The following is a 26334-nucleotide window of genomic DNA, read 5'->3' on the forward strand; positions in this document are numbered from 1 at the left end:
GGAAGTCACTACACCGTGAACCAAGCAGGCTGCACCTGCCCAGTCACGCAGCTCACCAGCGTGCCAGGTGACAGCAACACTGTTCCCGCCCACGGGAGCCAGCGTGGGTGTAGGTGCAGTAAATTGCTGCTGCACTTTCATATAAATCACAGAGAGACCAGATCCATGAAGTTCGGATCTGAGAAACCCAACTTCATGGTTCGAGCTGCAGAGGACCCAGAGGCCCATTCACCCCAGCCACGGCTGTCAGTCCGGCCAGCCCAGCAGCAGGGAGCGGCCACACCCGGTCACTTGGTCGTCCACAGGCAGGAGTGCGCTGGTCGCACCCAGGTCAGTGCTGGGCTCCAGGACTTCTTGGCCACACGAACGAGGCCGGGGAAGGGGCGCCCCTGTAACATCCATGCTCCCCCACAAAGGCCCGGCCTCTGACCCACCATGAACTTGCTGGAGAGCCCACATCACCGGGTTCCGACATGAGGGCAGATCCCTCACATCCTGCCTGCTCCGAACACAATGGAGAGCAGGCCCGCGTGGGTGGCCAGGAGCCCAACGCCCACACCGACGCCCGAACTGGGGACACTCTGCCCTCCCCCACAGGGGGGGGAGATTCCTCTACAAAGGGCCGGCCCTGGGCCACCAGTTCACAGAAAAAGAGAGGTAACGCAAGCACGACTGCTTAAGAAATTTTTATTCACAAACTATGTAAAAGTTACAACTAGCCAGTTTAAAACAGTGAAAAGTTAATCTTTCAATAGCTCTGTTAAAAATCTGTTAATATGATAGAACCATGTGCCTTTTCCTTCTTACTGCCATGAAATTAGAAAAACTAGGTCTCGACACAGTGAAGTTTAAGGAACGTGAAAGGAGACAGGAACTGCTGGGACTCCGAGGGGGCGCGAGGATGAGCTACGCGGCAGGACGAGGGGCTGCAGAGAGAGCCCAGGCCCCGGAGGGAGGACGAGCGCGGAGCCCCGGCTCCCACGGGAGAGGCCAGGTGGCGGGGACGCTGCCGGTCGGGGGCCGCTTCGCACCAGCCGGCCGAGCTGCGGGGGCAGACATCTGCCTGTCTCCTGCCCCACAAGGTCGTCTTAGGTCTGTCCACCGTACACAGAGGTCACGGCTGTGAGCTCCAAGGGTACCTGTTCCGTGCTTCGCTGCTTTTTAAACTAAGCTTCAGGTTCCAGGAGAGAAAGAGACAGAGGTGGAAGAAGCTGCCGTTTCACAAGGCACCGAGGGCAGCAGGACACTGCAGGTGAAAACGAGCTGAGTTACCTGGATTTGCTCACTCCCTCCTCCGTGGGGGAAAGAGTTAAATATTCAAACAGGACCACATACTAGTGGCTAAAGTGACAACTGTCAATGTTAAGTCTTCAAACCTGTGTAACTGAGGAAAAGGCTAAAGGGTTCTTTCTCATCAGGTGAACTGACAAGCACAGGAAACAAAAATTGAAAAAGAAGAAACTGTGTTTGGGCTGATGCATCACTTTTCAAAGCTCAGCTGCAAAGCAGAAGGAAACCCCGAGGGAGGCTGACAGCCCCTCCTTGCCTCTCGAGCGCAGCGCTGGACGCACTGAGCCCAGCGGTGGCTGCTACTGTGGCAGACGGGAGAAGCACGAAGGTCAAGGCCGCTATCTACGTTCAAAGACAGGAGAAAGACAGCTTTTTCATACAGGTTTGCTTTTATTTCCACGTTCAGCCTGTTGAGAGAACCTGTCACAACCTGAATGGCGGGGGACGCGCTGGCGCCCCAAGCGGCTTCCCTACTGGCGGCCAGGGAGCCCTGGAGGGACCCCGCGCGGCTGTGGACGGCGCTGGCCGCGTGAGGCAGGGCCCAGTCGTCGGTGCGATTGGAAACCCAGCGAGAGAAAACCGAGAGCAGCGCCGGCAAACCTCCCCCACCCTGGGTACCAGTGGCTGAAAGGCACAGCGACGTGTGGAGACGGCGAGTCCCAGGCGCGGCCACAGCCCGGGCGAGAGAAAGCGCAGGTGAAAAGTCAAGAGTGGGCAGGCTTTCCGCAAAAGGATGACCTCGGTTCCAGCACAACACACGGTGACGCTGCAACAAGGGGACACCGTCCGCTCGCTGTCCTGCAACAAGGGAACTACATCAGGTCGGTCGGCAGCGGCCTGGGCCCCAGGCGAGCGCGCGTGGCGAGCGCACGGCACACGCCCCTCGGAAGCAGGAGGGGCCACGCCGGCCCGACGCCTGCAGATGCGCAGCAGCGGCCGGGACGCGGGAGCCGCCAGCCCTGCTCTCCCTGCGCGGAGGCGGCACGGCCGGACGCCCGAGGCGCATGAAAGCCCGGACCTCCTCTCCCCGCACACACATCCGCTCTGAGGTCCAGAGCCGCCACGTCTGTTCTGTTATTGAAGCCTGCGTTCTGGCTGCACCTGACGGGATTTTGGAGGCTCCTGTCTCTGACCAACCAGGGACAGACCAGGACGGGTGCTGCGGCTGGTGAGACCCACCTTTCTGCTGGACACCCCGAGGCCTTCTCCCAGCAAAGCCTCCCTCCTCTTCCACAGGCATCAACCACCACTGTCTGCCCAGCCCTCCTCTCACCCATGGCCAAGCCCTGCTGGATTTTACGGGAGCTTGAGGCCCAGAGCCCTCAGACGAAAGGCTCCAGACACCCAGGGTCTGCACTGGACCCCTCCCAGCTCACAGGCAAGGACGCGGCTAACCCCGAGTACAGGAAGTTGGGTTTCACTCGTCCCCTTACACGAGCTGCCTTCTGACGTGCGGGAGAACAGGGCAGGAAGGAAGAGTCAACAGGGCGCTACGTGCGCCCTGTCCCCAGTCTTACCGCAGGGCTCTCGGATCACTCCTGGCTTCCAAGCGGAATAATTTCTTCGGTGACGAAGAACTCGATGGTCTCCTCCTCCCAGTCGTCCACGTTGCTGTCCAGCTCGTCCGTGTCCACACCTGCAGGGGCGGCGGGGGGCGCGTGTCACACCGCGTGCAGATGTGGGGTGAAAACTCGTGGAACACGCTCACACACACACGCGCGCGCGTGTCCCGCACCCGCCAAGAGGCCAGTGTGAACATAGCAAGGTCCCCTGCGAAGAAAGGACTATGGCCTTGACCTGCAGGCAGCAAGAAACCCTCAGTTCTTTTCTAGAGTCTTTTGAAGATTCCCTTTAAGATACTTTTAAAGAGAGAATTCCCTGGTGTTAAAGATTCCCTTTAAGATACTTTTAAAGAGAGAATTCCCTGGCGTCCAGTGTTCAGGACTCGGTGCTCTCACTGCCAGGGCCTGGGTTCCATCCCTGGGCAGGGAACTAAGATACTGCAAGCCACAATCTTCTTTGAAAGATTCTTTTTAAGAATCTTTAGGCAACACTTGATGTTTTCTGAAAACTCTGGGAAATTAAGATGAAAAAAGGGAAAAACACTTTAACTATACGCTTTGAAGAGTGTATCTTTGGCTAACAAAGTTACCTCCTCGCAATTCCAGCCGTGCGTTTTTCTGCTCCATATAGAGTTCTTGAGCCATTTTCCGGTATTTTCGGAAATCTTCCATCATGGTTCGTCTTCTCTCCACTAATTCCTGTGGGTAGAGTTGCGGAGAACTTACAGAACTAACAACTCTCATCACTGTCATAATTCTGCTCAACCCAGATGAAAATGAAAACACGGTCAGCAGTAGGCCCACCTGACGGGATGACGTAAGGACTCTACAGAGACTCTTGGGGCAGGAAAGGTGGGACCTTTGCTCGCCGCCTTCTGCCTCTAACGTGGCCTGTACCACCCGCCTTCCGTGTCTGAAAAGCCAGCCACCCGAGGGCCACAGTCGGGCCCCAGTGGCACAGAGCCGCCCCCGCCAGTCTGTCCCCATGGCCTGGCGCTGGCCTTCTCTGCCATGAGAGGACGGTCCTTGGCACCTCCCTCAGGCCTGGGGACAAGGCTAACCTTTGAGGCTTTGGATTGGCTCAAACGATCCTTCTGTTCAAAGATCTTGGAGTATTTCTTCAGATCCTTTTTAATTTGCTGAAACAAAGACAAGTCACTCAGGATTTACACATTCGAAGCAAGAACCACAAATGTAACCCTCCGAGCTGCCAACATGGAACGACTTCCTCAATGATGAGCAAAGCACAGCCTCCGAGAGCGCTCAAACGCAGTGTCTGCACGCCAGCGGCCTGCCTTCTTCCCTGGGATTTACACGCTCCCTCAGCTCCGTCCTGATACCATCAGCGTGTTTCTCCATAACTACGTAAATCCCATCAGAACTTTTTAGCCGCCCCTGCCATCTTTTTCATCCCCTCCCCCATAGTTTGTGCAAACTCCCTGGAACGGTACCGACGTGGCCTTAACCTGAAAATCTAAGTTTCCGCTCTGAAACTACTCTTTTCCTTTTGGTTCTTGAATTGTTTTGCGTCTCTTCACAGGGTCCCCCATAAATGTCCCGCTTCTACTCCTCACTCATTATCAGCCTAACGGTAACAGGAAGAAGCAGCTGCTTCTTTCAGCGTCAGTTGCTCCCACGTCCCTACACCTGATGAGGACGACCAGACCTTGACCTGATCCTGGCTCAGGAGGGTGGGGGGCCGAGGCCTCCACAGCAGCTGGCAGAAGCGGTCCTTGCTGTTCTTCTGCAGGAGGCGGCCCTGGAACGTCCACAGCCAATAGGCATTGTCCACCTGGAAGAGAGCAGAGGCCCCACTGAGCTGCCCCGCACCAGGTTACACCAGGAGGCAGAGGCCCTGGAGCCCGCAGTGTGGACAGAGTGACAAAATTAACCATCTCGTTCAACAGCTGTTCGAGAGCCAATAATCTGCCAAAGAACGTCGTTGGTATTTGGGAGACACCTAGAATCATGTACCTGACTGGAGAGTGCAGCGTGTGCAGCAGCTAGGAACGGGGCTAACAAAGCACGTGTGCCAGAGCAGAAATCAACCATGTCACCAAACACGGTTCAGCTGGATACAGGAAGCAGTGCCACAATCTATGCTCTGGTGAACTCCCGTTGCAGACCAGCACTCGGGGGGCAGTTAACACCGCGTGGTCAGCCGTCTAAAAGGATTGCAAAGTCAGGGTAGGCCTCACTGAGGTGACCTCTGAATAAACTAGACACGGGCATGGTCAACATATCCTGCTCCGAACGCAAGGATTATTACTCAAGACACTGTTTCCAGTGACATCTGCAAAGCCCACGTTCCTAAAACTTCATCACTTCGTTAAACAGAACTGCCCTAGTGGGTCTGTAAACAGGCATGAGCTGGTTCAACTGTCCATACCTCAATCAATAAAAACAGTCAATAAAGACAAAGTAGGGTCCTCAGCAAGTTTTACCACCAGTGTGAGAATACTGAGCTTGTGAACAAGACACTACAGAGCGTGATTTGTACGGACACAAATTCTGAGCCCCACAAATTTCTCAGGCTGTGGATCTCTCCTGAGACCCCAGAGGAAATGGGTCCTCTCCCCAGCAAAGTGCCTGTGCACAGACACAGTTTCATGCCCTTTCAGGGAGGCCCCAGGCCGAGAAGCCCGCTCACTGGCGGTCCACACCTGCTCCTTCGATCACAGAATCCTGTTTCTACTTCCGCTGACACACCCGCAAATCTTTTGCTAAAGACAGAGATGATGATCTTTTCAAGAAGTTAAAAACCGAAACGGCAAAAGTTTTCACACAGCCCAATTCAGATAGCAAATCCTGACTGAAGGCTGAGCAGTTTCCGATGCTGGGAACACAGCTCAGAACAGGAGAAAAGGCCCTTGTCCTTGCAAAGTTCCATGCCAGCGGGAAAAGGGGACAAGGAACTCGTAACAACGGCTAAGGTGAGCGTGTATCGTTGAGCACCATGAACACACACAGCGGGGTGAGAGGACGCAGGGAGCAGGTGGGGAGGGGAGCCTCTGTGGACGCGCGCTTGACGCCACCTGAATGGCAGGAAGCACAGCACCCGCGTGAACGACATTCCAGGGAGGGGACGCACGCAAAGGCCACGAGGTGGGAGCGAGCACGGGCGCTCGGGGTCAGCGCGGCCTCGGCTCGGGAAACGCACACAGCCAAAGGCTGTGCCGTCAGAGGCCGCTGCACAGAGGACCTAACGGGCTGGGCGACCAAGTACTGACGGTCCGAACCAGGAACCGCTCAAGAGGGAAATACTGTGCTGGGAAAACACGTGCAAAGCAGAAGAGACCCACCCTCCACTGAGCAGCCTGGTTTAGCCCTGCAGCGCAGTGGGTGGGTGCTAACCGAGTTGGGAAGCGGTGCCACCTGATTCCCACTCTACAAGCCCTCTGGCTGCGGCGGCAGACGCGGGCGGCCTGGGCTCCGACTGGAGCAACTAAGACGCGCTCTAACTTAGGAAGAGAGATGAAGCAACGCCGCCCTGTTCGTGGAGGAGGCTGGCTGCCCTAGGGGCTCTGGAGAGAGGGATTCTGGGTGGCCTGGGCCGGGCCCGGGAGCTCAGCAAGTGGGTCAACCGCATCGCCCGCTGGGAAGAGACGCAGGAGGGGAGGTGATGCGATGCCACGCTCGGTGCACTCCCCCACGGCGAAGAGGGCCCCCCACGGCCCGGTCCACGTGGCACCGAGGCTCCCCGGGCCCCCGTACCTTGTGGCTCCACCAGGACACGGACGTGATGACATAGCGCCCGGTCGGATCCCACTCGACGTCGGAGGCCATGTAGTGCTCCGCGATATTCATGACCGTACAGTCCGAAGTGTCAACGAAGGCCAAGGCGCCGTTCATACTGGGGAACAGACAGCACGGTGGGCCTTCTCCAGGAGCCGTGTGTGTGCCCGCCCCTGGCTCCAGGGTGAGGGTACAGGCCAGACTCGGGAGCCCGGGGTCCCCTAACCACCACCTCATCACCGACGTGGAAATAATCACAGCGAGGACCTCGTAAGGATGTTGTGACTGAAGACGTACAGGGCACACGAGCACCGTAGTGTCTGCTGTGATTATTCTCAGAGGGAAGGCCATCTGAGGCCAAGCCTCCAAAGCCACAGCAAGAAGCACCTGTGGTGAGACGGGGGTGTCCTGCTGGCTCAGAGGCGGGCACTGCACACGTCCTGCTGAACAGCAACTAAGGGGGAGCGAGGGAGGGTAACGCCCAGGTCCTCGTGGTCACACCAACCAGAGGACAAGATGGGCTCACGGCCTGACTAAACATCCTGCGCCTACAAGGAGACACGGATCTTACAACATGGTAACGGGATCGCCAGCAAGAGGTCCTGTATAACCACGCAGACCTGTCCTCCAGGCCCGCAGTGAAAGCGCCTGCGGGCAGGCTGTTTTAATCTGCCTGGTCTTGGCCTGCGTCTCGGGAGCAGGATGGAGACGCCACACAACGCTTCACCCAAACTGGGCCGACCCTTCTGTGGGAGAACCTGTCCACTGCATCTGCGCAGAGCCAGGGTGCGGGCCCGGGGGGCCAGGGTCTCTGCACAGCCCACAGCCAAAGCCCGCAGCATCAGACAGAAACCCACCTCCGCAGACCAGCCAACACAACGAACTGTCCTTGGGGGCTCCAGAAGATGGTGTTGGCCTGCTGTTTATCAAACATCTCTGAAAGGAAAGAAAGTGTCAGAGGTCAGCCTGCAGCAGAGATGGAAGGACCAGCAGTGGGCTCTCGCTGCCCCCCACGGGTGTACACACCACAACTCTACAGAGGTACCACACCTGTTTGCTACCTGTGAAAGCAAGGTCAGAAAATCACCTTAAGTACACCTCAAATTATGACCCAGTTAAAAAAAAAAATAAGAGGGGGCAGGGGGGGATTCTGAAGCTGCAATACTATTTTAAATAACATTGTACGTTCAAAACAATGTACTTGACAACGTAACTGGACAAAAGACTCCGCTTACGGTTAGTGTTACTACAGGGACTCAACACCAGGGTGAGGAATCCACAGTTTTCATCAGATTCTCAGAGAGATATGCGACCCCGAAAAGCCTAAAAATCCTCTCTTCTAGTGACTCACACACCTTTTTAACTAATAGAAACTATTTAACTCCGTCATCTCTCCAAACCACTCCCTTCCTGAAGGCTAGAGGCAGGTCCTCGCCCCGGGGGTCTCTTCACTCGAGAGGGGGGAGCAGAGCGTGGAGGGGGGATAGACTGGTGAAGGCAGCATCACCCTGACCGGGGGCGGCAGGATTCTCGGACCGAGACAAAGGAAAGAGAACGCCGCTGGCAGACATGCTCTACAGTCCCCACCACGAGGAGGCCGGGAAATGCGTGCGACGACCCCGACAGGGACCCTTCCCGGGAGGGTAGGGGAGCGGGGCGCTCGGAAGGCAGAGGCGCTTGCGTACTTGCTCTTTTATAACCTACTTGGTAACGAGAAACCATGAAGTCTTCAGCTGCCCCTACTTCCTTTCATAAGGAAGGGAATCAATAACACAGTCAATTTTGTGATAGCCAATTGGTAACACCACGAAATGATTCTACCACAAATACTGCTAAACTTCAGGAGGTGAACCTGATTTCTTACAGAAATATCTCAGGAAAAGCTCTTTCCAGGGCACAGGAGTCCCTGTCAGGTACTGGGACGACCCCCCTGCCTTTGCAGCAGGGAGCCGTGTGAGGTTCGGGGAGCGTGGGGCGAGCAGAGCCTGAGGGCGCCTCACCCCTGAGGTGGGTGCAAGAGGTCTCCCACCTCAGTCCTCACAAAGAGAAATGCTGACGCAACAAACACGGACCCGCCTTGTGCTTGGCCCTGAGGCCGCAGGAAGGAGAGCACCCGGTGGCACCCGGGCTGGGCGGGGAGCCTGTCCTGAGGGAGGGCAGGGGCTTCCAGGCGGAGCAGACCAAGGGCGGGCACGTGACCCCAAGCCCAGAGCGGGCAGCTGCAGCCACGAGAGGACAGGACAGGACTTCGGAACAGTGAGGTTCAAGGGCCCCCGCAGGAGCGCAGAGAAGGCCCGTCCTTTGCGACAAACTCCCTCTGGGGCCATCACCACCGCCACCAGCCCACGTGACCCTCTGTGCCTGTCCCGCCGAGCGCTCTCCGCGGAGCGACGACCGAGCTCTGTCCTGAGAGTCTGGGCGCAAGCCGCCTACTTACTGATGAGCTCAATCTTGCCATTGTTCTTCACGTGGTAGAAAGACACCGATATCCGAGGAGCTTCCCCATGCAGCACAGCAAACTTACTCCCGTTCGGCTCCCAGGCGAAGGCTATGATGGTTTCTAAGATGGGGAAGAAGGGTGAGCTCCTTTTGGTCACTTAGGAACAGAACATTCCTGACCAGTTAAAGTTATTCAACCAGAGAAATGCCCCAAATTCTTAAATTCATTCAAAGGGCCAGAGAGCAGCACAGAAACAAAGGCAGCGCACTGCCCCTGTGTGAAGCCGCCCCGGCCAGCAGGGACACCACCCTGCGTCCCCCCACCACGTCCTGCCGCAGGGGCGGGGAGGGGCAGGCCAGGTGCCGTGCAGCCTGTGGACGAACCCTCCTCACCCTCCTCCTCGCCGCGGCCCTGGACACAGGGCTCACGCGCCTCTCTACCCAGGCAGCACGGCCACTTCACCCCCTTCCCCTCCTCCTCTCCCCAGCAAAACAGAAAATACAGGCTCAATTTTCCACCTAAAGACAGAAACACAGCACCTGAAGTTTCCATGAGTCCAAAGAAACCCACCAAAAAAACAAAACACCTCTATTAAACTGAGAACTTTCACACGTAAGAGCACGAGTCCTTCGGCTGCCGTCACTGGGCATGTGATGAAAACCTGCCTTTCACACTCTCTCCCAAGTGTGGAAAATGGTGAGAACCCCTGCTCCTCTGCTATATAAGCAGATCGCGTGGTGTGGAAAAACAGGAGGCATCGCTTCACTTGGCAACTGGAAAAGCTACGAGACTGAAGCTGGAAAGGACAAAGAACACCCTAAACACACGCATGTTTTGTAACTTAGAGCCAAACGCTGTTCACTGTGAGTTAGGGTTCCGAGTCTCGGCCATTCTGCCTGGGCCATGAATTCACACAGAAGCTTTAAGGGTACGTGTGACAGCACACAGGTGAACTCAACCACAGGACAACGACAATGGGACTTGCCTTTCATTTCGACCACATCGACAGGCACCTGTTTTTCTCTCATTCGGAAAATTTCAAAATTTGTGACAACACCCTGTGTAAAAAAAAAGAAAAGGAAAGGGGTAACATTCTGGAAACTGAAAGCATGAGGAAGACAGAAGGACAATTTAATGAAAGATTAAACACATACACCTGGTAAAGACATATGAATATCCGTAGTGATTAAAATGATGAAACAGTAACTCTCAAAAGCTGATGGAGGGGGACTTCCCTGGGGCACAGTGGTTAAGAATCCACCTGCCAATGCAGGGGACACGGGTTCGAGCCCTGGTCCAGGAAGATCCCACATGCCGCGGAGTAACTAAGCCCGTGCGCCACAACTACTGAGCCTGTGCTCTGGAACCCGTGAGCCACAACTACTGAGCCCGCGTGCTGCAACTACTGAAGCCCACACGTCTAGAGCCCGTGCTCCGCAACGAGAAGCCACCGCAACGAAGAGTAGCCCCCGCTCGCCACAACTAGAGAAAGCCGGCGCGCAGCAATGAAGACCCAACGCAGCCTAAATAAATAAATAAATAAATTTATTAAAAAAAAAAAAAAGCTGATGGAGGTAGAAACTGGTACAGTCTCTGGAGAACAAATGGATCCCACCGCCCCCAACCCAGATTCTATTCAAGACCTGCCCTAAAGGTCATCTCAAGCACAGAGAGGTCCAAGAATACACACTGCAGTTGTAGTGCCATAAAGGTCCACTGACTAGGACTGATCCAACTATTTCAAAACAGCAGAGCATCCTGCAGCGCGTTTCAAGATGCACTCACGTAAAAAGTGGGTGCTGTGTTATTCACAACAGCCAAAAGGTGGAAACTACCCAAGTGTCCATCAACAGCTAAATGGACAAACATGACACAATTCAATGAACGCTGCTCAGCCGCAAATATAATGAGGGACGGGCACACGGCACCACCTGGATGAGCCCTGAACCAATGTTCAGTGAAGGAAGCAGATACAAAAGGCCACAGAGCGGATGACTCCATTCATGTGAAATGTCCAGAACAGGGAAATCCAGAGAGACAGGAAGCAAGACAGCAGGTGAGAGGATGTCAGGAATGGGGGTGACTGCTCATGGGTGTGGAGTTCCTTTTGGGGGTGATGGAAATGTTCTGGAATTAAGACAGTGGTAACTTGTACAACTGTGTGAATGCAATAAAGTCCAGTAACTGTACAGTTAAAACAACTTTTGGTAAAAAGAAGAGAAGTATTTCCATTAGAAGGAAAAAAATCACGCAATTTTTTGGATAAGTTAAATATTAACTGATGCAAACCAACAGAAAGTCTGGCTGCAGAACTCTGTCAAGCATGCTACCCTGTGTTTAAAGAGAAAATGGAAAAGAAAACAACCTACTCATTTTAACTCCTTCAGAGAAGGAAGGTGGGTGCCTAGAGATTTCCCTGTGTTCTCTTGTGAACGCTAACCTACGTCAACTCTAAACTATGTGAAGGTTATCACCCACTCAAAGTTTTATAGAAAAACATTACACTCCTCAGCTGGAATATGACAACACCTCTAGTTATGACACACCAGCTAACTTTCGGCGTCAGGTGGGTGTGAAAATAAGTCATGAGTTTGAACCAAAAAATCCATTAACACCCCCCGAACAGAACTGAGCTGTAGAAGGAATGACCCCTGCCCCCTGCCCACTGGCATCCACTTACCTGGGTACCTTTTGGAGTCCTATCTACTTTAACACACAAGTAATCTCCATTTTTCTGCCAATGTAGCTTGCAATCCACAACATTAAATAGATTCCTAACTCTGATCTCTTGTCTGGTAGGAAGTTGCATCAGGGTTACCCTGGCTGGAATATCCTTATCTTCAGGCACCCAAAAGGCTATTATGTTACCACCGGGAGACCAGGAGAAGTCTCTGCAGAACAAAGAAAATGAAATGCTTACAAGGACTGGCTAAGAAATGATGAGAGCAGAGAATAAGAGACCTCATTCTCTGCGTAAAAGCTCAGCGGTGGCGCATGTACCCCAAGAACACTCGTAGCAGCCAGCACTCACTGAGCGCTCACTACCATGGGCTCCGTCCCCAGAACAACTCGGGGGCTTTGCTAGACACACTGTGCCAGTGAGGAGAGAGAGGGGTGCTGATAATACCACCCACCGTCGCACAGGGGTCACGAGATTCAATCCCCGAGCTCTGAAACCCCACTCAAACTCTTAACCACAAGGCAAGTAAAATAAACTTTAGGCTGATGGATCCAGCTACATGATTTCTGAAGATTCATTAAGGGGCTAAAGGGGGAAAACACCAAATCAAAAAATATAAGAGGATTAAAGAAGAATTAGGGCAATTCTCTCTACTGCAAAAGTTACACTAAAAAGTGCTGTAACGAACAATCCATGAGTTCGTACCTGTGAAGAGTACCTTTACTTTTGCATTTTACTGAGAATTAATTCCCAGTTTTACTTTTAATTATAAGCCATCGTTTTGCCCAAGAATGTAAACATAAAAATAATAAGAAGGGCTTCCCTGGTGGCGCAGTGGTTGAGAGTCTGCCTGCCAATGCAGGGGACACGAGTTCGAGCCCTGGTCTGGGAAGATCCCACATGCCGCGGAGCAACTGGGCCCATGAGCCACAACTACTGAGCCTGCGCGTCTGGAGCCTGTGCTCCGCAACGGGAGAGGCCGCGACAGTGAGAAGCCCACGCACCGCGATGAAGAGTGGCCCCCGCTCGCCGCAACTGGAGAAAGCCCTTGCACAGAAACTAAGACCCAACACATAAAAAAATAAATAAATATATTTAAAAAAAAAAAAAAATAAGAAGAAGAAGCGTGAATGTCCTTGCACCGCTGATACTTCACTGCCCCCAGAGATTTCAGGTAAATAAAAACGTGCCTCCTCATTGACAGAGAAAACCACTGAGGCCACGCAAACCCCATGGCACAGACCACCAGAGAGACACAGAGACTTTCAACTAAGTGGAGACCCCACTTCCTCAAAGACTGCGCCCCCAAGTCTCTGGTTCCAAGGCAGAAACACGAAAGGAAGCAGGCCCTGAAGATGCCCCTACATGCAGGAACGGGGAGCACTGACGGGGGCCGCTAACACACAGTGCGCGGTGGCAGGCACAAGCCTGCTGTGACACCCTTGTGCTAGGGTGACAAGCACCAGCATTTTCTCCAGCTGTGTAGGAGCCAAGTGCTAGAGGAGGGAGGCAAAGACCACATGCTAAGAGATTCGCTTACTTTATGCCAGAGATCTTCAAGCTCTTCTTGTCCAAAAGACCCATAGACTGCGGAAAAACAAGGTTACAGTGGAGTTAAACTATGCCCATGTCTCAGTGGTACGTACAATCTTTCACAATGTGCGCCTGCCGAGGGAGCGGCGCAAGCAGAGGGCGACCGATCAACAATGAAGCAATTAACCCACAGCAGCAAAGTGCACATTTCCAGAGCCCACTTCACCAACTCCCATCCTTAACCCCCTGCAGCTGCAGAAGCGGGGGCTGGCGGATTAAAGACCCAAATCCAGGACCCGAGCAACTGAAAGGCACAGAACTAGTCTCTCTCCCTTTTGGCTGCACCACAAATTAAGGGAAAGCACTGCATCCTCGAGCAGCTACTGGAGCTGACAAGCAACTGACGGGGCAGCTCACTTTCAGATAATCAAATAAATCACTTACAGGAGTTTCATAGATACTGAGAGTATCGAGTGTCATTCTGGCAAAGAATTTACCATCATGGCTCCACCTACAAAGAAGAAAAGTGCCAGACTCATCGACGAAGAAAAGGCCACAAAGAGGTCACCACTGGCTACCATGGGTCCACTTACTTAAAAATAGGCCAATGGGCTGAGCTTTCACAGTGAAAACCTCTCTTCTTCTGCCCGGTAAGGATGTCCCAGATGATGATGGCCTGAGGGTCATCCTGAGTGTCCATCAGGGGGCTAAAAGTCACCAGGTACCTGCAACAGAGGGGACACCTACTCATCTCCTGCACGCTTCCAAATCCTCTCATGTGAAGGTCACAGTTGTGTGGGTGTGGCAAGGACCTGTCCACACTGCAGTGGACGTGGCCAAGCTTCCGCTCCAGAAGGTGACTCCAGGCACAAGTGAGGCTGCCAGAACAGCAGCCAAGACTCGTGTAAGCAGCACTTTCTCCAAACTCCAGTCTCCCCCGACCACGTCCTCCCGCCTGGAGACCCCATTCGAAATACGGAGCAGAACCACCGTGGCACAGACCATTCAGTCCCGCTCGGCACCAGGGTGCTCCAAGGATCACCTCAAGATGTCTCCCTGAGTAAAGCAATTATACTCCAATAAAGGTGTTTAAAAAAAAATGTTTCCCTGATAAAATCAGGACAAGGAATGATCCAACAGATTCCAAACAAAAGTCGGCTGTGTGCACGAGCGGAATGAGAGATGTGGAATTCTCATACTTTCTCTTCCTTGGATTTTAATTAAGACAACAAGGTAAAGAGAACGGATGGTCACATGCAGTATCCACAGGGGACCGGTTCAAGGTCCCCCCACCCCGCGGTCGATACCAAAGTCAGCAGATACTCAAGTCCCTTATGCAAGAAGATGTAGTTTATGCATATGTGTGGAGAAAGAAAACGATAAAGCAAATGCAACAAAATAGTAACTGGAGAATCACGGTAAAGAGCACACGGGAGTCCTTTGGACTCTTCCTATAATGTTTCTATTTTAACTTTAAAATTACTGCAAAATAAAGCTTTAAAAAATTATCCCTAGAAGCCTGGCATGACTCCATTTGCAATTTTCAAACGGCTTACCTTTCACAAGGTGAGAAATCAATAAGCTGAACCCCTTGGTGGCTGAATCTCTGAATTTGTTTGAATTTCTCTCCCCCCCAAAGAGCAATGCCTCGCTGATGAAAGGTCGCCAGGTAGGTGCCCTTAGGAGACCAACGCACATACGTCTCTGTCCATCTCTGTGGAAAAAATCAGTGCCGATGTTAACACAACAAAAAGCCGAACACAAAGAGTCCGAAGTCTACAGCAAATATACTCCTCAAACTTTAGGCTAAAAACACAAGAAGCCTATCCACTTCTTAGGGCGCCTTTCAAAGCTGGAAGAATAAAAGTTGTTCTCAGAGGCGTAACCTCAAAGCACGTGACACTTCACCTGCTCTTATACCAAGCTCCTCTTTTCTTTTGCCGTACGGCTTTTGGGATCTTAGTTCCCTGACCAGGGATCAAACTCGGGCCCTTGGCAGTGAAAGCGCAAGTCCTAACCACTGGACTGCCAGGGAATTCCCACCAAGCTCCTCTTTGTTAAGGAAACACGAGGTAAGTCCCCACATGGCAGCAAATACCCACCGCTCTCTCTTCAATGGAGACCGGATCCTTTACGTCATTCCAGAATATGGAAGTGCGGTCTCCACTCTCAAATATCACACTGTACTGATCTCTGCATTCTGCCTCTTCAAGCCAATAACGTAAGTTTCCCTAGAAACAGAACCAAAGGCAAGGGATATATTACATTTCATTAATTTTAACCAAAGAATACTTATTCATAACTGTTGCTCTTAAGAGATTTGACCAGTTCGGTCAGCAGCTTTAACTCCTGAGGAGTACATAACTTCAAGCCAAGAGGCCAGCCACCATTTCTCCCCATTACGTATAGATTTTACACAACATACCAGGTCTTTGAAAGGCTGTTTCTCTGGAATATCCCACTCATCACTGATAGTCATGTACCTGGACGAGGAGCGACACGGTGACGATTACCACAAGGCTGGTGGTTCTCAAGCGCAGGCAGTACTGCACCCCTGCCCTCCCCGCACAGGGAAAGGACAAGGTTTTGACTGGTCATGACCGGTGAGGGGGTGCTGGTGGTCAGGGGGTGCTACTGGCCAGGGACGTGAAATGGTCCTGCAGTGGTCTGACGGGAGAATGCAGCTACCTAAAAGGCCACTAAGCACCCACTGCCCCCCGGGGCAGAAACAGCTGGCCATTCACGCTCAGGAAAATGCCCAGGTTCTCCTGGGCTGAGTCAGAACTCACTTGTCAAAATCGGTGAAGAGGTTGACTCTGAATGTGTGCTGCTTGTCGAGCTTGTAGCCATCGGCATTTTTCACAGCATCCAAAGCATGGGCAGGGGATGCATATTCCAGGAAAATATACCTGAATTGAGAAAGAGGGCAACTTGCACAAGTGCGGACTTGAAGATCAGGCAGGGCACGCTCCACACACCCAGACTTCCACAGAGCTCGTACCCACCACGAGTATCCGAGACCTGTCTTCCTGCCATGTCCCGGAGGCAGTCAGATCACTAGCAGGACAGTTCTAAACGTGAACAAAATCCTAGCAAAGATCCAAAGTCTCTAAGTACACGATCAGAAATTATAGAAAAGCTCATTAACCAAAACGTCCATTACCTTGACTATGGTAATGGTTTTATGGGTGTGTACACATACACCAAAACTTATAAAACCGTACACTTTAGAACTATCCGATTTTACTCTGTGTCAAGCACCTTTCAACAAAACTGTTTAAAAAAACATGGATAGTATCCGATTTTACTGTATGTCAAGTACCTTTCAACAAAACTGTTTAAAAAAACACGGGTAGTCTAATACTGTGTATTACAGGCAAAATTACAAAGGCTCTCAGAGAATGTTTCATTATAACAAAAATAACACAAGCAACTGCTCAAAAAAAGGTTATCCTGCCACCTAGTTCCTGAAATAAAAAAAGTATGAAGCATTACCTGCATGTGATAATTTTTTAAGAAATTAAAACTATTCTAGGTAGTTTCCAAAATTTGAAATTAAAAAAAATTAAGTTTATACCACCTTCTCATTCTTGTCCCATAAAAGACAATTTTGCTTGTACCCAGAGGCTGATATTTTTATGAAATTTTAATGGTGAAAGTCTGACAAGTTTGTGGAGCAACAAACAGAACTTTCATTACTGCTGGTCGAGTGTAAACTGGTCATGACACTCAGGCATAATTTGGGATTGGCCAGTGGCACTGAAGAGGGACACTTCATGCAGCCCAAACCCTCTCTTGTGCTCAGAAGAGGACAGACACTAGGCTGTTCCTAACTGCTGTTCAAAACACTGTCAATCCATGGGAAAACAGACAAACTGTCATATGATATGACAGAGCACAGAGCATTTACAAGGAAGGAACTAGAATTACACTTACCAATACAAAAAACCTAACATTGAACTTAAAAAGCAAACTGCAAGACACATACCTCATGCTACCATTTTAAAAAGATACAGGGACTTCTCTGGTGGTGCAGTGGTTAAGAATCCACCTGCCAATGCGGAGGACATAGGTTCAAGCCCTGGTCCGGGAAGATCCCACATGCCATGGAGCAACTAAGCCCGTGCGCCACAATTACTGAGACTGCGCTCTAGAGCCCATGAGCCACAACTACTGAGCCCGCGTGCCACAACTACTGAGCCCACGTGCCTAGAGCCCGTGCTATGCAACAAGAGAAGCCACCGCAATAAGAAGCCCGCGCACCGCAACGAAGAGTAGCCCCTGCTCGCTGCAACTAGAGAAAGCCTGCGCACAGCAACGAAGACCCAACGCAGCCAAAGATAAAGAAATAAATAAATTTAAAAATAAGTAAAAGATACAATATTTTAGGTGATGCCACAAAAAAGTTACTACGGAATGACACAATGTCCCCTAGATCCTAAGAAGTATCTCCATTTCAGAGATGATAAATGTGGGGAAAAAGCACATCTTAGAATCAATAAAATACCATGTCAAAATTTCCTGAAATCTCGCCAACTTTCAGATCTGTTGGTCCCTTTGCCCAGGATGTATATTGTGTCAATAACTGTTCAGTGACGAAGAGATCAAGGTCTTATTTCTTAAAAGCATAGCAGCCACCTTACAATACCTAATTCAAGAACCACACTGCATCTCCTTCTCCCTCCCTCCAATGACCCCAAAGACCAAATCACTGCTCCACAGAGCTGCCAGCCGAGGGTGGCCTGGATAAATGTGGCCAAAGTGCCAAAGTGAGGCCACGCTCCTGCATTCACAGTGAGATCCTGAGCACACGATCATCTTCACGGTGTCTGTCAGCTACCAAGAAAACACAAGTGACACTTCCGTGCTGGAGAACATGACTCACCCTTTTGTCCTTCCATCCTCCTCTGGATAAAAATCATTTGTGATTTTCCCAAACTTGGAAAAGATCTTATGGATGACGTTTTTGAGTTTCTCCAGACGGTCAGGTCCCACTTGAGGAACATTGTCGACCACAATCACGGAATCGATTCCATCTGCTTCCTGTGGCCGATCTTTGAGTATATCGCCCAGTAATTCTGTACAAGTGAAAGATTTGTCGAATGACTTTTTTTGACCAAGTTAATGCACTAGGTTAGCACACTGAACAAGTTTCCAAAAAGCAAAAAAGTGAATAATCTAAATGCTTTCACTGTGAGCAAAAGAAATCAGAGCCCTGGCTTGACTCAAAATTTAAACTTGAAAGAATTAGAAATATTGTAACTCTTTACACTCCCACTGACAGTCAAGATATGTCAACTGACTTCTGGCAATAATGGAAGATTTTAAATGAATTTTTTCAAAGAGGTTTTAATAATGAAGAAGGCAAAAAAGAGGATGGCCTTTCACCAGAAATCAGAAAATACCCGAAGTAAGCAGGGAATGGCCTTCTCTGACCGGCCTCTACTACAAATCCACCCCCAGGCACTGCCTTCAGTTTACAACAAAACGAACTCATCACCCTATACTCGTTGCGTAAAACAGCCTTGTTCGCAAGCCACACGGGACCGAGACTGGCTCTTCAGCCAGGTGACTACAGGCCAGAGAAGCTCATGAAAGCGAGCAAACAGTGATGCATCTTACCGACGACGGTGTCTCCAGTTCGACGAAATACCTCGCAGTATCACTGGGAGACACCAGCCATTTAGACCTTAAATTGTAAATGCTTAGAACAGTGCTTGGAACACAGTAAGCAACATCAACTTATTCTCATTAACTTCAAAGCTCAAAACCTATTATGTTCACGCCACCCGCTTTTAAAATTAAGATCAAAGAACCCAAATCTTAAGTGTTCAAACTTCTCAGAATTGCTTCATTTCCATAAAATGGTCAGCAAGAGTAAGAGAAAAAGAAGAAAAGATAGGTGTAAAACGAACTAGGAAAAAGAAACACAGAGGAACCAATGCAAACAGGTCTGGGAAGCCAACTGGAGGCCTACTGTTTTCCGGGCGATTCAATGTCATCTGGGGGCTGCCCGCTGCTGTCTTATCAGAGGCCTGTCTCAGGCTTGAAGTCCTTTTGACCGTAACGCCCCAGCACCAACAGAAACGCTGGACTGGCTGCTGCAGATGGGCTCTCGGAGGGCAAATGGAGTATCAGACGAAAAAAGCAAATCCTCCTCTTTTTAACACAAATTCTGTACGAATCCTAATCCCAATTAGTTAGCCAGCTTGTCTAGAAAGCTGTAAGATTCCAAGGCACTGTGTTAGGAGCGAGAACAGAAGGACATCTTTAAGGCTGCCATCAAAGCATACTAATTACACGAAGCTACACTGGTCATACAGACCTTCCTAATTTACAGTGGGGTTCCTTCCTGATAAACCCACTTACATAACACTGTAATTCAAACCATCACAACGTGGGGACTGTCTGTACAGGCAAAATGAGTGTACAAGGTAATTTTTAAACAACAGCTGAAGAACAATGGCTTGTTACTCAGGTATCTATGTGTTCTGGAACCTAATTATCACTCTAATTTCTGCACTATACTCAAGCATTTCAACATGCTATATAGGACACATGTCAGAAAATATTCTTTGTTGTATTTCATTTTCAAAACTTAAGATGAATTTTCTTCACTTTTGTGTTAAAAAGGTTAAAAGGTCTTCAAAAAAGAAAAAAAGTCCTTTAATTTCCAGAGGCAAGCCCTGTTATAAACTATCTCTAATTAAACTTCAACACCTTTTAATGAATGATACTGAAAATGTTACCTTGGATAAAAGAATTGCCAGTTAAATTTCAATGAAGCTAAAATTGAGGCCAAGCAAAAAGGAAAAAGAAGGAAAGAGGCAGATTAGGTCATCGCATCTTTCCTACAGAGACTGAAGTCAAATCCTTGGGTTACTTTTAAAGCTGACTTACCAAACAATTACAAGGCCTGTTAAGCCTGATCCAAATTTACAAAGTTTACCATAAAAAGCTCAGCTTTTATACAAACTGTGTCTGGTGTATAAGAACCCACCCACACACACTTAAGGGAATAAGAGTAGTAACTATACAAGAAGAAACACATTTCCTTCATCATTACCAGCCCACGCAGTCAGAGTCCCACTCTGACTCCAGGGAATAAAGAAACAGTTCTCAAGACTAAGTAGCAAAGAAGACACTTAGTTAAAACCGTTATCACATATTTGCTTGGCCAAGCACCAAAGGCAGTTGAAAAATTAAACTGATTAAGGTGCAACTGTGCAGGCTTCCCTGGTGGCGCAGAGGTTGAGACTCCGCCTGCCAATGCAGGGGACACGGGTTCGAGCCCTGGTCCGGGAAGATCCCACATGCCGCAGAGCAACTAAGCCTGTGCACCACAACTACTGAGCCTGTGCTCTAGAACCCGTGAGCCACAACTACTGAGCCTGCGTGCCACAACTACTGAAGCCTGCGCGCCTAGAGCCTGTGCTCCGCAGCAAGAGGAGCCACCACAACGAGAAGCCCGCGCACCGCAACGAAGAGTAGCCCCGGCTCGCCGCAACTAGAGAAAGCCCACGTGCAGCGACGAAGACCCAACGCAGCCAAAAATAAAATTAATTAATTAATTAAAAAAAAAGATGCAACTGTGTGAGAGTTCACCTGTCTCAAAGAGGAAGGAGGCAAGACAACGGCACTGGGGCTGCGGCACCTACGAGAGGGCTCGTCACGAGACTCAGCCCATTTTCAAAACAACCATCATCTTGAGCATCACTTTCTGACCCTAGAGGGCAGTTCTCATGAACCAGAAAACACACGTGAGCTACTGGCCTCAAGAAGACTGACAGCTTGCTCAGTCTCTGTTCCTTAGGACCAGGAGCCTCACGGGTCACTCTGGCGAAATACCAGGATCACAAGGGCTTCCAAAGGCCCTCCCAGCAGTCACCCAGCCTGGCTGGCCTGTGCTCATGTCAGTATCCTTTGTCACACATCGGAAGTCACATACTAGAAATCTTGTGTAAATTAGGTGTGCTCAAATAATGCTTAAAAAAAATCAGTTGTGGGTCTTCCCTGGTGGCGCAGTGGTTGAGAATCTGCCTGCCAATGCAGGGGGACACGGGTTCGAGCCCTGGTCTGGGAAGATCCCACATGCCGTGGAGCAACTGGGCCCGTGAGCCACAACTACTGAGCCTGCGTATCTGGAGCCTGTGCTCCGCAACAAGAGAAGCCGCGACAGTGAAAGGCCCGCGCACCGCGATGAAGAGTGGCCCCCGCTTGCCGCAACTAGAGAAAGCCCTCGCACAGAAACGAAGACCCAGTGCAGCCAAAAATAAATAGATAAATAAATAAGTAAATTTATAACAACAACAAAAAATCAGTCGTGAATAAATACCTAAGGGCTCAAAATGGCTTTAAAATCAAAACTCAAATTTTAAAATAGAAGATAAATTGGTGTGGTAAGAAAAGAACACTGGTCTAGGCTGGGGGGTAGGGGAAAGGGGGTGAGCCCAGAAACACAGCCTCTCTGTCAATTCCCAGCAACCTACTCCACAAGGAACACATTTTCCTACAGGTGAAGGGCTTTGGCTGGATCAGGGGCTCCCAAGTCCTCACTAGCTTGTGGAGCCCTTCCTGCTTTTCATGCTGAAATGTTTTTTGTCTCATGAAATAAAATATAAGACAACAGTGACAATAACAGGTAGCCTTTTAAAATGATGTTTCAAATAAGTCAAATCATTATGCAGCACACTTCAAAGGTATACAGTGCTGTACATCAATTATACCTCAGTAAAACTGGAAGGAAAAAAAACCAAAAGCATTTGATAAAAATTTTAAAAATAAATAAAATTATCTTTCAAAGTCAGACAACTCTGTTGTTTCTCTAAACCTTCTTTTTCATTTTATGGGATATCCTTTATTATTCTGACTCATTCTCAGGGTGATCACACACATCTCCAAAAAATCTAACTTTTAAGTGGTAACATCTTATTTTCCTGGTGTATAGTTGGCTACCTCTATGGTGTCTAATTCATTTTTCCCATTTTATTATAAGGTGGTCAATACGCAGAGAAATCCACTGATGTGCTCCCAGCCTGAAGAGGTAAAATGGCTAAAAACAAACATAAAAACAAATGAGATCAGCCATCATCAGAAGTCACCTTAGGAGACAGGCTCTCTCAGGCAAAAAGCAGAAATAATGCACGTAAGTCGAACCAAGGCAAAAAGTAAGGCAAAGTAAGCGATAATCGGTCCTACAACTCGAGAAAATTATTTGCCAACAGAAGGATGATAGTATGCCTACAGACTTAGGATAAGAGAGACGCAAACAGGAATCGGGTAGAGCCGGCCTCGAACTGTCCTCCTAAGGAACTCTCTGGGGGTAGACGCTCCTGTGGGACAGCGGGGGCAGAGGAACCCAGCTTGGCCACCCTGCTCTTCCCACTCCCGAGGGACAGCATCCATCCACCCCTAAGGAGTCGGCATCGAGTCAGTCTCAGGCCTCTGACAAGTCTGGCGGGTCACTCGGGGCACCCAGACTGCAAACGAAGAACTGTCACCCGAGACCGTGCAGCACATGGAGTGTCCTGCTCGGCTCGACCCTAATGGCCACACCGCTGCACACTCGGCCACGACTCCCGCGTGCACGCCGTCTGCCCTCACCACCCTCCAAACTCCAGGCTGCAGTGCCAGTGTCTGGCTCCCCAAGTTGTCTCCACCCTGCCCTCCTCTTCTTCTGGAGAAAACAAAATCCAGGCGCTCACGGAAACCTTCCCTACGTGCGGGCGACAGGCAGAGAGCGGGCACCCCTCCCGCGTTCGAGGATCGGGAACTTTGGCGCAGACCGGCCCCGCCGCCTCACCTTCCTCGCTCACGTCCTCCACGAAGTCCTCGGGGTCGCTGAAGGAGGGCTCGTCCGCGCCGCCGTTCTCCGCCGCGCCGCCCGGCTCCCCGCTCGACCCCTCGGACCCGGTCTCTGACGCAGCGTCCCGCACCTGTCCCGCCGGGGCCTCGTCCGCGGCCGGGGTGGGGGAATCCTCGGGCGGCAGCGGGGACACGCCGTGGGTCGCGCCGGCCTTCTCCTCCTCGTCCTCCGCGGGCTCGGCCGGCACATCAGGCCCCGGCTCAGCCTCCTCGTCCTCGCCGCCCGCCGCCTCCTGCGCGCCGGGCCGCGCCGGCTCCTCCCCCGGCGGCGGCTCGGCGGCCGGCTGCTGCTGCCCGGTCTCGGCCCGCTGCTCGGCCGCCTCGGGCGCCGCCACGTTCTCCGCGTCCTGCATGGCCCTTCGCTGCCGCCTCGCCGGGCCTCGCCGCGCTTCCGACTCTCCCAGGCCGCACCGCGCGCCTACCGCCGGGCCATGTGCGTGCGGCAGGGCGCCCACGGGGATAGGGGGGCGCCCATGCCTTGCTGCAGCCCCGCGCGCCCGAAAGAGCTCACAGGGCAGAAATATGCCCACCAGGGATTCCGACAGCGCCCCTGTGACAAGTGCGTGCGCCACTCTAATCACCGCACGTGCTTCGGTCAATCTACAAACTATTTGGGAACTAGGTTAACCCATCTAAAGTAGCAGATGGTTCCGTCCAACATGGCAGCCACTCCCTTCCTTCTCCCGTCGGGCCCTGCGGTAAAGGAATAAACTATTTGTGAAGCCGCAGGGAGGTACCAGAAATCATCTCAGTAAACGGAAGTAAGTGAAAATATCATTTACTTAAAAATTGATACTAGAGGAAACTGTAAGTTCAACAAACTATTTTGGTTAGGATGTCTTAGCCTTTCACCAAATATTTCAACTTACGTTACTAAGTTCCCCCTCCACATGTCGGCTTTTAGACTCGTCTACTGACTGGGCAAAAGAATGGGCGATTCCAAAATACAAACGGAATTCCTGGAGAGCCAGAGAAGGCTAAGGCTACTAGAGGGACGACTGCCTGGCGCAATACAAAAAGGAATGAGAGTTGCTTTAATCACTTCCGCCCAAGCTCACCGCGGCGGCTGTAATTCCGCCTTTCCCCATTCTGATGGTCACTGTGGTTCGGCCCGCGCGGGCCTCCGCCCCCAGACGCGCGAGCGTGCCGGCCACGGGGGCGGTGAGGGGGGCGGGGCCAGCCGCGGGCGCGTGGAGAGGGGTGTGACCAGCCACGGGGGCAGGGCGGGAGGGCGTGGCCGGCGTGGCCCGCGCTCCCAGGTGCCGCAGTACCTGAGCCGCAGGGGCGCAGCGACTCATGGCTTGGGTTTGCTCCGTCCGGAAGGTAGTCTGTGTTTGTATTTTGTTTTTTGCCGAGCATGAGGGCCACCGCTCAGTGTAAGTGCTTTAATCTTTCTAAAAAAGAACGCGGTGGCTGCTGGGGGAGGGGGAATGGGAGTTAGGATTTAATGGGGACAGAGTTTCGGTTTGGGAAGATGGATAGTGGGTGACGGTTGCACAACAGTGTGAGTGTACTTAATGCCTCTGGACTCTACAGTGAAAAATGGCTAAAGTTGTAAATGGAATGTTGGGTATATTTTCCACAGTGGAAAGGAAAAACAGAAAAGAACCAGGGTTCTTAGGTTGCCTACCTCTGGGTTTGAATCCTCCCCGTCTTCCTTTCAGCTTTGTAACTGTGGGCAGGCCCCTTGGCCTCTCTGCTTCAGTTTCCCCACCTGTAAAATGAGGGGTAGCCCGTTTTATGTGCGTGGCCCGTCGACCAGCTTCCCAAAGGCAAACTAATTTTCCTGGCTGTCAAAGTTATCCTCCTAATTTCTAGCTTCATCTGCAGTTTTCATAGATCGTTGGGCTCTGCCAGCCGTTTTCTTCTAGAAGGTGCTATGGGTGACAAATCAATGAATAAGAAGTGGATATTCACAGAAAAGCTTGAAAACAGCTGACTTGAGTCTGGCAGCTACATGTTTCTTAGGGAAGACTTCTCCAGCATGCAGGTGTTGTAAATAGTAGCCACTCATTACTGTTTCCCAGAGAAGGGACGTGTCATATCCTATTCTGCAGGTAAAATTATGAATGTGCTCACGATGCAAAAAAAAAATGTATATTTTCAAACTACATCTCACAAGTGTTCTAGCGAGAACACCAAGACCATCAGCAGTTCTTCCACCCTCCAAAGTCTGAGGAGTGCTGTGATTAACGTTCAGAGTATGTCAGGGCCTGAGTGAGAGGCTCTTGTGTGGGGAGGGATACAGTGGTGAGGAAGGAATTATGATTCTTACTGTCTTAGAATTACATACAGTGCGGTGGGAACAACTTTCAGGAATCAAAACATCACAGAAGTGAGGGTAAAAGTACATTTGGGATAGGTTCATAAATCCTTCAACACTCTTTTCAAAAGGGAAGCCAAACCTTGCTCCCCGTAAGAGGGGGTGCACTTGATCACTCATTTCTAACGAACAGGATGCGGCAGAAGTGATGCTATGTGACTTCCAAGTGTAGGTCCAAAAAACAGTAAGCTTCCACCTGGCTCTCTCTCTCGGATCACTGGCTCTGAAAGAAGCTAGCCACCATGTCCTGAGGACGCTCAAGCCTGTGGTGGGACCCCCTGTGTGGAGGAACTGAGGTCCCTGGCCAACATCAGCACCAAGTTGCCAGACACCTGAAATGGAAACAGGTCCTCCAGTCCCAGTCTTTAGGTGGCTATAGCCCCGGCCCATGTCTTGAGAGAGGCCTCAGGAGAAACCAAACCTGCCAACACCTTGATCTTGGACTTCTGGCCTCCAGAACTGTGAGAAATAAATGTGTGTTGCTTTAAGCCTCCCAGTCTGTGGTATTTTGTTACGGCAGCTGGAGCTGACTAATACATTAAGGAAATATGTGGAATACATAGAAAAAGGCCTAGAAGGATACACATTAAACTGAAAAGAGTTTGATGAAAATAAGTAGTATTGGTGGTGTTGGTCAGAGAAAAATGTTGACTGTGAAATCTAGGTGGTAGGTTTATAACTGTTCACTGGAAAATTCTTATTAGCATTTTTGTATGTTGGCAAATTTTTATGATACGTTGTTTGGGGTGGGGAGGACTTCAAGAGGCCCCCTACTGGAACAATTTGAGCCTCATAAGGAATAAAAAGTTGTATATGATTGACGTGTTTAAATTCATTTCTTCATAATGCTATTTTTGGAAATCCTGTTGATCACAGGTGAATATTGCTGGGGCATTGTCTCATTCTG

The 26334-nt window shown here is 50.8% G+C and overlaps 1 protein-coding gene across 2 annotated transcripts; it reads right to left on the minus strand.

The window, feature by feature from the left end:
* Positions 1-1660: 1660 nt before the first annotated feature.
* Positions 1661-23738, minus strand: EIF3B (eukaryotic translation initiation factor 3 subunit B). Of its 2 annotated transcripts, none has more exons than XM_059895915.1 (19): positions 23043-23738; positions 18126-18318; positions 16030-16149; positions 15666-15723; positions 15343-15471; positions 14797-14954; positions 13834-13965; positions 13685-13751; positions 13248-13294; positions 11708-11918; positions 10013-10085; positions 9025-9147; positions 7445-7523; positions 6567-6705; positions 4519-4644; positions 3914-3991; positions 3443-3551; positions 2808-2926; positions 1661-2083 (listed from the first exon to the last, which is right to left on the minus strand). In XM_059895915.1, the coding sequence occupies exons 1-18, from the start codon at positions 23455-23457 to the stop codon at positions 2823-2825; spliced, it is 2361 nt and encodes a 786-aa protein (XP_059751898.1). In that variant the 5' UTR covers positions 23458-23738; the 3' UTR covers positions 1661-2083; positions 2808-2822. The 2 variants fall into 2 exon arrangements, with proteins under 2 accessions (XP_059751898.1, XP_059751896.1); XM_059895913.1 differs by having other exon boundaries at positions 1661-2088.
* Positions 23739-26334: the final 2596 nt, after the last annotated feature.

This window comes from Balaenoptera ricei, chromosome 15 (genome assembly GCF_028023285.1).
Source record: "Balaenoptera ricei isolate mBalRic1 chromosome 15, mBalRic1.hap2, whole genome shotgun sequence".
Taxonomy (NCBI): domain Eukaryota; kingdom Metazoa; phylum Chordata; class Mammalia; order Artiodactyla; family Balaenopteridae; genus Balaenoptera; species Balaenoptera ricei.